Source organism: Rhinopithecus bieti, unplaced genomic scaffold, assembly GCF_001698545.2.
Source record: "Rhinopithecus bieti isolate Rb0 unplaced genomic scaffold, ASM169854v2 scaffold_1618, whole genome shotgun sequence".
Classification (NCBI taxonomy): Eukaryota; Metazoa; Chordata; class Mammalia; order Primates; family Cercopithecidae; genus Rhinopithecus; species Rhinopithecus bieti.
The window spans coordinates 38,634-49,295 of record NW_016803937.1 but is presented as its reverse complement, the minus strand read 5'-3'; the positions used below and the strand labels follow the sequence as shown (position 1 = coordinate 49,295).

Sequence of the window (10,662 nt, the reverse complement as noted above, 5' to 3'; positions counted from 1 at the left end):
GTCTCCCAACCTGCCCACCCCCAGTCTGCCCTCCCCAAAATGTCATTTTGGGCTGGGCGCAGTGTCTCATGCTTATAATCCTGGCACTTTGGGAGGCCGAGGCGGGTGGATCATCTGAGGTCAGGAGTTCAAGACCAGCCTGGCCAACATGGCAAAACTCTGTCTTTACTAAAAATACAAAAAATTAGTCAGGTGTGGCACGACCTGTAATCCTAACTACTTGGGAGGCTGAGGCAGGAGAATCACTTGAACCCAGGAAGTGGAGGTTGCAGTGAGCCAAGATCACACCACTGCACTCCAGCCTGGGCAACAGAGCGAGATGCCATCTCAGAAAGAAAAAAAAAGTCCAGGCATGGTGGTGGCTCAAGCCTGTAATTCCAGCACTTTGGGAGGACAAGGTGGGCAGATCACGAGGTCAGGAGATCGAGACCATTCTGGCTAACACGGTGAAACCCCGTCTCTACTAAAAATACAAAAAATTAGCCAAGCATGGTGGTGGGTGCCTGTAGTCCCAGCCACTCGGGAGGCTGAGGCAGGAGAATGTCATGAACCCAGGAAGTGGAGCTTGCAGTGAGCTGAGATTGCGCCAGTGCACTCCAGCCTGGGCGACAGAGCCAGACTCTGTCTAAAAAAAAAAAAAGAAAAAGTAATTTTGTACATGATGTGGGGAAAGGATGCTTCCTGCCTTTGCCTTTGCAGGAAGCAAAATTTCCTTTTATTTGCCCCGAATCTTCCTTGAGACTTTGAGAACCAGTCCTTCCATCGCTTACATCAAAAGTTATTTGAGAATATTTCTCACATGGAAACTGTAATTGTCCCCATTCTCCAAAAGGATGAGAGGCCTTTAAAATGTCGTGTGCACAGGGGAATTAAACTTCAGGAGGAGGCTGGGCGCAGTGGCTCACGCCTGTAATCTCAGCACTTTGGGAGACCGAAGTGTGTCACCTGAGGTCAGGAGTTCGAGACCAGCCTGGCTAACATGATGAAACCTCGTTTCTACTAAAAATACAAAAAATTAGCTGGGCATGGTGGCGTGCGCCTGTAATCCCAGCTACTCGGGAGGTTGAGGCAGGAGAATCGCTTGAACCCGGGAGGTGGAGGTTGCAGTGAGCTGAGATCATGCCATTGCACTCCAGCCTGGGCAATAAGAGTGAAACTCCATCTAAAAATAAAACAAAAACAACAACAAAAAAAAAACTTCAGGAGGAACCAAGACCATAGAGAGAAAGGGAGGGAGATTAGGAACCCTCTGAGAGCCTTACTTTAGTCACACATGAAGCAGCTGTGAGCTTCCTGGCAGCCAAGGCAAGCAGGGAAAATGGCACCTGCTCTGTCTGCTAAGGGAAGGTGGCTCCGGTTCAGGGACATTCTCAGCCACTGTGACAGAACTGTGCTGTTTCTCTCCTATTTAAGTTGGTGTTTCCAGCTGGAGACAAAGTCTGAACGTGCTGTCTCTTTCGCATGGCCCTAACGGGAGCCACAGAAATTTGGGGGCCACAGAGCCAACCCTTGCTCTGTGTTTGAACAGCTAAGAGCATTTGCCCTGGACCTGGGAGGATCCACCCTGGAGGACCCCACGGACCTGGAGATTGTAGTTGTGGATCAGAACGACAACCGGCCAGTCTTCCTGCAGGAGGCGTTCACCGGCCGCGTGCTGGAGGGCGCAGCCCCAGGTGAGACAGGACGGCAGCCCTGGGCCGGGAGGGGCTGCGGGGAAGGGCTCTGTGAACCCAGAAATCCAGGATTTCCCTTAAGCAAGAATTCCAGAGGCCCCTCAGAGAGTCTAAAACTAAGTAAACAGGTCTCCGAGGAAGGTCCGTTTCCACAGGTCAACTCATGCTACTTCTCATTTCAATATAAATTTCAAACCCAAAAATCTGAGCCTGGGAGTGGAGGTTTTTCAGGGGTCCTGTTCTCCCCCAAAAGCAAATGACTTCTCCCTCCTGCTAAGGGAGCCATCTGGAGCCAAGCACACCCCATCCTCACCCTGTACTCACGCAGGGTGCGAAGCACCCACAGGCATCTCTTGGTTGTGATTCACCCCAAACCCGGGTTGGCCTGCAAGCCCCAGTCACAGGCGCTCGTTCCCACCTCCCTGGGGGCCCGTGGTAAAGACCTGGCGGAAGGGCACAGGCCCCCTCGTGTCTGGGGCTACCAGGGACTGTAGCCAGGCCTGGCCCAGGCTCAGGCTTGGAGGCTTATATCCTGCCTCAGTTTCCTTCCTGTGTCTGTGGCAAGGCCTCCGCGCCTCGTTCTGTCCCAGGTGACAGACAGCACGTCCTGGCTCCAGCTGTCCCGGGAGGGGGGAGGTCACAGCCGGCCAGGAGCTGCTCCCCAGGGTGGCCCGAAGCCTGTGCTTCCCAGCCCACCTCGGTGGCTCAGTCCACCTGAGCTGCCAGAGGGGTCAGGCCTAAATCTCAGGAGAGGGAAATGGGGGGGAGGTGAAGCATAGCCCTACCACATGTGGCTTCCTCTAGCAGCACCATCCCGAGTGCTGCTTCCCACAGCAGGTGGGGCTGGGGCTCTGGCCTACACAGACGCGGTGTGCGTCCTCTGCTCAACTGTCGTGCATCTTCTGCCCAGCCTGCCTGTGTGTCCTCTGTTTTATCCTGCCCGTGCATCCTCTGTTCAGCCTGCCCATGAGTCCTCTGTCACCCTGGATGCCAGCAGCTCCTGGAGGCCCCCCGCTAGCTAGCCCAAGCTGACTCAGTGCCCTCAGCCCCTGCACCGGGCAGGCACAGGAGCCAGCACCTGACCCAGGAGCATCCTATGTTCCTGTGCTGCCACCCCATAAACAGCACAAGCCGGGCAAAAGGCTTCCACCATATAGGTGGCCTGGACATGGCGTGGTGGGCTTCAGGGGCAGCGGGAAGCATCTGGACTTGGGGGTTGCCGCGTGTAGGCCGCCTTGGTGATGCGAACAGCAGCATGGACTGACTGCCCCATCTGGGGTCAAGCCGTGCTGGAACCAGGGAGCCTGTGCACACGAGGTGCCCCCGCACCCCTCAACGATGCCCCAGCCCATCGGCCCTGTGGATGTTGACCCTCATGCCTCCCTGTGCTTCCCAGGCACCTATGTGACCAGGGCGGAGGCCACAGATGCCGACGACCCCGAGACGGACAACGCAGCACTGCGGTTCTCCATCCTGCAGCAGGGCGGCCCCGAGCTCTTCAGCATCGACGAGCTCACAGGCGAGATCCGCACCGTGCAAGTGGGGCTGGACCGTGAGGTGAGGTGGCACCCCGGCAGCTCCACCCCTCCCTGCACAGCCAGGGCAGCCCATCTCCTGTGCGACCCTCTGCCCCCAGCCTGCCGACCCCAGACACTTCTGTCCCTACCGTCGCTGCAGAGCTGGCAGCGGCCCTGGCTCCTGAGGAGATGGTGTGGGGTGAACCCACTGATGCACAGACAGGAACCGCACTGGCCCGGGCGGGAGGGATCTGGTCCAAGTAGAGCGTGAGGGGCCCGGCACAGGCCAGGGCTCCCCAAGCAGCCCCTTCCCTCTCAGCCTCATGGCAATGGCTCCCCACTAGTAAGTAACTAGCTCCTTTTGTCAGAGCCCCCGCTGCCCCTTGCTTTCGGACTTCTGTGCTCCCCAAAGACGCCTCTTGAGTCAGCCCCGCTGGGAAACCCTCCTGGTTACATTGTGTTACGTGGTCTTTGTCCATTTCTGTCCCTGCCAGTAACCACGGCTCCCCAGGGCAGGGTCCCAAGCTCACTGGTATGCTAGGTGCTGAGCACACAGTAGGCGCTCTGTAAACGCTTACCCAGCGCACAGTAGGTGCTCTGTAAATGCTTATCCAGCACCATAGGCTGGGGCAGCACCACAGCCCCATGTACTTAGGATCGGGGCAGGATTCTCAGGGCCACTTGGGGTCTTCAACACCCACTGGGCGCTCCCGTAGGAACCGAGCTGGCCAGGTGGCCTGGCTCCCACCCCTGACCAGTCCCCATGTGGCCCACCTGGGCCCTCATCTTCTGACCCTGTGCCCCACATCCCCAGGTGGTCGCGGTGTATAATCTGACCCTGCAGGTGGCAGACATGTCCGGAGACGGCCTCACAGCCACTGCCTCAGCCATCATCACTCTTGATGACATCAATGACAATGCCCCCGAGTTCACCAGGGACGAGGTGCTGCTGCTGTCCCTCCCTCAAAAGTAGCCCCTGCTTAGAGCTGCCTTCCCTTCTTGGGCTCCTGCAGAAGGCAGGGGGCTTCATGATGGGCCTGGGGGTGGTGCGTGGCAGCATGTGAATGGAGTCAGAGCTGGGAGAGAGGCCCTTGGGGAGAAGCAGCCCGTAGGGCCCTCTGGGACCATCTAACATTGGGGAGCAAGTCTCCCTCCGGCCCTTGCTGTATGGGAAGGGAGCATGAAGCTGAGCCCACAGAGGAGGACCGTGGGGGCCCCTGGGGGGCAGTGACTTACAAAACAGACAGACCTGAGGACACCCAGTGGGTGGGGAGCAGCTTCGACAGGGGCAAGGGAGGGCATTCCTGCTGGGAGGCAGGAGGGAGGGTGGGAGGGGTGGGTGAGCTGAGGGCCCTGAGGGCCCCACCCATGCTTTCCCCCCAGCCCTGCTGGTAACTGAGGCTGGGATCCCCCCCACCACCAGTTCTTCTTGGAGGCCACAGAGGCCATCAGCGGAGTGGATGTGGGACGCCTGGAGGTGGAGGACAGGGACCTGCCAGGCTCCCCCAATTGGGTGGCCAGGTTTACCATCCTGGAAGGCGACCCCGATGGGCAGTTCACCATCCGCACGGACCCCAAGACCAATGAGGGTATTCTGTCCATTGTGAAGGTGAGCAGCCCCCAGCTGGCACACACAGATGCTCCCACTGGGGTCCGAGCCCCTTCCCGGCAGGGTCACATTCCCTGGGCAGCTGGGACCTTGTGTTCGTCCTTGGGTGAGAGAGAGTGGGGTAGGGCAGCCGGGCACGGTGGCTCAGGCCTGTAATCCCAGTACTTTGGGAGGCCGAGGCGGGTGGATCACGAGGTCAGGAGATCAAGACCATCCTGGCTAACACGGTGAAACCCTGTCTGTACTAAAAATACAAAAATTAGCGGGACGTGGTGGTGGGCACCTGTAGCCCCAGCTACTTAGGAGGCTGAGGCAGGATAATGGTGTGAACCCAGGAGGTGGAGCTTGCAGAGAGCTGAGATCGTGCCACTGCACTCCAGCCTGGGTGACAGAGCGGGACTCTGTCTCAAAAAAAAAAAAAAAAAAGAGAGTGGGAGGGCATGGAGCCCCCCAGCCTGAGGACTGGGTCCCACGCCATGCTACCCATGGGGCTTGAGGGCCAGAGGCAGGGAACACCCTACACCACTCTGTTCTGTCCAGCCTTCCTCCCTTTCCTATGAAATCCATGTACAAAAACACAGCTGCACACCTGTGTCAGTCTTGGTTCTACCACAGAAACAGAGGCCATAGGAGACACATGCACAGATATGTATGCACGTGTAGATGTGGATGTATTTAGATACTGACACAGCAAGAGATGGACTGCAAGAAACGGGCTCATGAGATGCTGAGGTCTGGCTGGGCAGGTCTAAGGTGCAGACCACAGGCCAGAGCTGACGCAGCAGTTTCCAGGTAGAGAAAATGCAGTTTTGCTCTCAAAGCCTTCACCTGAGTGGATAAAGCCAAACCATGTCACCCAGGATGATCTCCTTTATTTATTTATTTTTATTATTATGTTTTTTGACTGAGTCTCGCTCTGTCGCCCAGGCTGGAGTGCAGTGGTGCGATCTCGGCTCACTGCAAGCTCCACCTCCTGGGTTCTCGCCGTTCTCCTGCCTCAGCCTCCCAAGTAGCTGGGACCACAGGCACCCGCCACAGTGCCCGGCTAATTTTTTGTATTTTTAGTAGAGACGGGGTTTCACCGTGGTCTCGATCTCCTGACCTTGCGATCCACCCACCTCGGCCTCCGAAAGTGCTGGGATTACAGGCGTGAGCCACCGCGCCGGGCCTAATCTCCTTTATTTAAAATCAAGTGACTGCAGGGGCTGGCGACATCCCCCCCAACGACCCTCACTGAAACCCCTGCAGAGCGTGTGCTTGGACCTTGGGCTTCTCCCCAACCACCACCACACACAACCAGCATTTTAATAATATTATTTGTGCCTTCTCGTCCTGCATAATTTGTTTTTTCAAGGTTAAATAGGGGCAGAAGGAAAGTACAGGTGCTCTGGACAGACCCAAGGAGTGGCTCCCCTGTGGCACCCACCCTCGGGTGCCTACACTTGCATTGGGTGAGTAACAGGCTGTGCTTTCTTCCCTCAGGCCTTGGACTATGAGAGCTGTGAACACTACGAGCTCAAAGTGTCGGTGCAGAATGAGGCCCCTTTGCAGGCGGCTGCCCCCAGGGCCGAGCGCGGCCAGGCCAAGGTCCGCGTGCATGTGCAGGACACCAACGAGCCCCCCGTGTTCCAGGAGAACCCACTTCGGACCAGCCTAGCAGAGGGGGCACCCCCAGGCACTCTGGTGGCCATCTTCTCTGCCTGGGACCCTGACACAGAGCAGCTGCAGAGGCTCAGGTGGGGCTCCCGAGGCACTGGGGGAGGCAGAGGAGGCTAACGGCCCCATTCCTGCTTCGAGTGCCCCTGATCCCTGGGCTCTAAAGGTCAGAGGGTGTAGGGACCATTTGCTGGTGTGGGTTCCTGAAGGTCTGGAGGGTCTCGAGTCCCAAGCATCCCCGTGTGTGCATGTTGGGGTGAACTCACCCCCTAGGGCAGGCCTGGCTCCAGCCTGTGCATGCCACAGTCTGTCCCTGCCAGCCGTGTCCATCCCCGGAGGCCCCTGCTCCCAAGAGACTGGCTGTTCACATCTCATTTCACCCCAAGCCTGGCCCTGTGAATCCCTGTCTGTGTCCGTGGTGCCCAGGAAGGGCGAACACCGACAGGGGCTTAACTAGGTTGCCACACACTGTCTCAGGGCCCTGGACAGCTTGCCTGCCCTCCCTGAGCCTCAGTTTCCTCACCTCACAGGAGGTGCCGGTGACTGCAGCTCCCATCATATTCACATGGGTTGTGTGTACATGTGTATGTGCATACGTGTGTGCACATGTGTGGTACATACGTGTGGTGTATAGGTGGGGGAGGGTTGTGCAAAGTGTGAGAGAGTGTCTATGGGTATATATGTGCATGTGTGTGCGCTGTACATATGCATGTATGTGTATGTGGTATATACGTGTGTGTGTGCATGCATGTGCATGTAAGAGTGTGTGTGTACACGTGTAGTGTGTGCATGCATGTGGTAGGTGTGTGTGTGCCTGTGTGTGCAGTGCATGTCATGCACCCATACCTGACCACACCTGTGGGGCCCTGGGATAAACTCAGATCCCACTCTTCCCCTCCCCTGCATCAGCTACTCCAAGGACTACGACCCAGAAGACTGGTTGCAAGTGGACGCAGCCACTGGCCGGATCCAGACCCAGCGGGTGCTCAGCCCGGCGTCTCCCTTCCTCAAGGGCGGCTGGTACAGAGCCATTGTCCTGGCCCAGGATGATGGTGAGGGGCGCGGCTGGCTTGGGGCTCCCTGACCTGGCCTTGTCCCGGCTGAGCACCCCTGCCGGTGTCCAAGGGCTCTGCCCATTGCCGCCCGGGGGCTCAGAGCTGCACCTCTCTGAGCCGACTGGTGGGGCGGGCTGGGGTGTTGGGGCGGGGTCACCGAGCCACGGCCCCCTCGCCTGCAGCCTCCCAGCCCCGCACCGCCACCGGCACCCTGTCCATTGAGATCCTGGAGGTGAACGACCACGCACCCGTACTGGCCCTGCCGCCGCCGGGCAGCCTGTGCAGCGAACCGCACCAGGGCCCCGGCCTCCTCCTGGGCGCCACGGATGAGGACCTGCCTCCCCATGGGGCCCCCTTCCACTTCCAGCTGAGCCCCAGGCTCCCAGAGCTCGGCCGGAACTGGAGCCTCAGCCAGGTCAATGGTGCGCTCCCCACCACCGCCGCGCTCCCCGATCCCACACTCCGGCCTGGGACCAGGGGCAGGAGGCCGAGGGGCGTGCAACCCCGTGGTCCTGCAACAGGGTCCCCCCCACCCGCTGCATCCCCGTGCGGGGCCCAGAGGACAGAGGAGGGTGGGGGAACCCAGGCCCAGCATCTCGGGATTCCCCACCCTGTCTCGGCGCGAGGAGGACAGACGAGGTAGGGGCGGCCTCGGGAGGCTCTCGCTCACCACGGGCGCCCTCCGCAGTGAGCCATGCGCGCCTGCGGCCGCGAAACCAGGTCCCCGAAGGCCTGCACCGCCTCAGCCTGCTGCTCCGGNAAGCTCCGCCCCCTCAACCCCTCCCCCGGTTACCAGCCACGCCTCATTTTGCCCCGCCCCGCCCCCTCCTCCCACCTCCCTCGCAGCCCGGCCCCTGAAGTCGCGTCCTGTTCCTGGCCCCAGCCTGCGTCCCCTCATTCCCCAGTGCTAGTCCTGCTCGTGGCACTCCGGGCACGGTTCCGGCAGCAGTCGCGGGGCAAGGGGCTGCTGCACAGCCCCCAGGACGACCTTCGAGACAATGTCCTCAACTACGATGAGCAGGGAGGCGGGGAGGAGGACCAGGTGAGGGGGCAGGCGTGGGTGGGGAGGGGTCCCCAAGGAACCCAGGTTGCAGGCCTTCATACAACAAGCTGGCCAGGAGCCTCTACCTGAGACCTCCACCAGAGCCACCCGAGGGACGCCTGGCTCTGTTCCATGTCCTCGCCCACAGGATGCCTACGACATCAGCCAGCTGCGTCACCCGACAGCGCTGAGCCTGCCTCTGGGGCCACCGCCACTTCGCAGAGATGCCCCACAGAGCCGCCTGCACCCCCAGCCACCCCGAGCGCTGCCTACCAGCCCCCTGGACATTGCTGACTTCATCAGTGATGTAGGTGCTCCTGGGGACACCCCAGTCACACTGGCATGCACAGGTGCACACACATATGCACATTTACACACCTGCACATGCATGCACTTATGCGCCACTCAAGGATACCGCAAAGCAAGATGATGTGCGGGCGGGAGTGTGGAAGCCCCACTGCCACCTTCCGAACTGGGCCCTCAGCTTCCACCCACCATGCAGGTCTTTGCCTGGATGGAGTGGCAGTGGCCACAGACCCATCCACTGCCGTGTCCACCGTGGAGCGGGTGGGGGAGCCCCGGGAGCACCCCCTGGGCTTTGGTGGCTCTCAGTGGAATCAAGGCCTCCATAGGAGCCCCTCTGGATGCAGTGTTAATGATTCCCTGCCGTCCACAGGGTGAACATGAACATGGGAAATCTGGGGTGGGGGGTGCACAGGGAACTCTCCTCTGTGCCTGTCTGCACCTGTAGCACCTGACTCAGAGAAAGCCCTCAGCAAAGGTGTACACCCCCAGTTAGGAGTGTGCGTGTCCCCATGAGCTGAGAGGACAGACGTGCAGACAGAGCCTCCAAAAGGCAGGCGGGCCGTCCTGCGGACGGAGGTGTCCGGGAGGTTCAGGCTCTGCCTTGAGTGGACGGGGGCCGCCGGGATGAGGAGACCAGGGTGATGGGGAGCAACCCCTTTCCACCTTGCTGGGGCAGGGCAGAGCCCTGGGGGACGGGCTGGCCGCTGGCCTCATTCTGAGGAAGGGGCAGTCCACAGCCCCCTCTTCACGATCCTCCTGCTGTGCCCTCAGGACACTTTGCCTCCCCTCAGACCTCGCCCCAGATATAGGCAGCTTCCCCTTTCTGAGCCTCTGCCTTGAGCTGACTTTGCCCTGGGCTGTGGCTGTGGCGGCGGGTCACCTGCTGGCCCCTCCGTGCGTCCTGACCTCTCCGGGCCTCTTTGCAGGGTTTGGAGGCTGCAGATAGTGACCCCAGTGTGCCGCCTTATGACACAGCCCTCATCTATGACTACGAGGGTGATGGCTCGGTGGCGGGGACCCTGAGCTCCATCTTGTCCAGCCAGGGCGATGAGGACCAGGACTACGACTACCTCAGGGACTGGGGGCCTCGCTTCGCCCGGCTGGCAGACATGTACGGGCACCCATGAGGGTTGGAGCGAGGGGCCAGATGGGACCACCAGGCCAGGGAGGGTCTTTCTCCCAGGGCACCTCTACCCAGACACAGAGGCCGGACCGCCTGACCCTGGGGTGCAACTGGACACGCCACTCCCCAGCTGCGTGGCAGCGATGGCCCCTGCAGAGGCAGCCTGAGGTCACCGGGCCTGACCCCCATGGGCCTGAGGCAGCCTCCTTCCTGCAGGCGAGGGCCCAAGTCTGGGGGCAGAACCTGAGTGTGGATGGGGCAGCCAGGAAGAGGACCCTTCCTGCCGGGGTGGGAAGAGTTTCTCTCCATCGGCCCCATGGGGTTCACCCCCCTAGTCCCACCTTTGCCTCCTACCAGTGGATCTCATCTTTGTATGAAAGACAGAAACCTCCTGGGTAAATCTGAATGAAAACCATGCTAGTCTGTCTCATGTGGGGCGGGAGCCCAGCGCCGCACTGACCGTGAAGGGGATGGGGCCAGTGAGGCCTGGCCTGGCAGGGACCTGAGAGCCGGGCCCCCATCCCACCCTGCTTGGCTGGGGCAGGAGGCGACCGGGGGCTGCCACTACCTGGACAGGGGCTATGGAGCAGCTGCTGACACCCTGGCACCTCACTAGTGAGCCCAGAGGTGGGGAGCAGGCACAGGTGAGGCCCCTCCAGGCCCCAGGTGTGGCCTGAGAGA

At 60.3% G+C, this 10,662-nt stretch overlaps 1 protein-coding gene across 1 annotated transcript in view; it reads left to right on the top strand.

Annotated features, from left to right (window-relative positions):
* CDH15 (cadherin 15) overlaps positions 1 to 10,413 on the top strand; it is a 14,841-nt gene extending 4,428 nt beyond the window's left edge. Inside the window, 11 exon segments of the mRNA XM_017859256.1 lie at positions 1,529 to 1,673; positions 3,070 to 3,230; positions 4,005 to 4,133; positions 4,614 to 4,799; positions 6,282 to 6,535; positions 7,365 to 7,507; positions 7,693 to 7,932; positions 8,199 to 8,272; positions 8,307 to 8,552; positions 8,701 to 8,859; positions 9,785 to 10,413. Of these exon segments, the coding sequence (XP_017714745.1) occupies positions 1,529 to 1,673; positions 3,070 to 3,230; positions 4,005 to 4,133; positions 4,614 to 4,799; positions 6,282 to 6,535; positions 7,365 to 7,507; positions 7,693 to 7,932; positions 8,199 to 8,272; positions 8,307 to 8,552; positions 8,701 to 8,859; positions 9,785 to 10,078 (2,031 nt within the window). The 3' untranslated portion in view covers positions 10,079 to 10,413.
* The last annotated feature ends 249 nt before the right edge of the window (positions 10,414 to 10,662 follow it).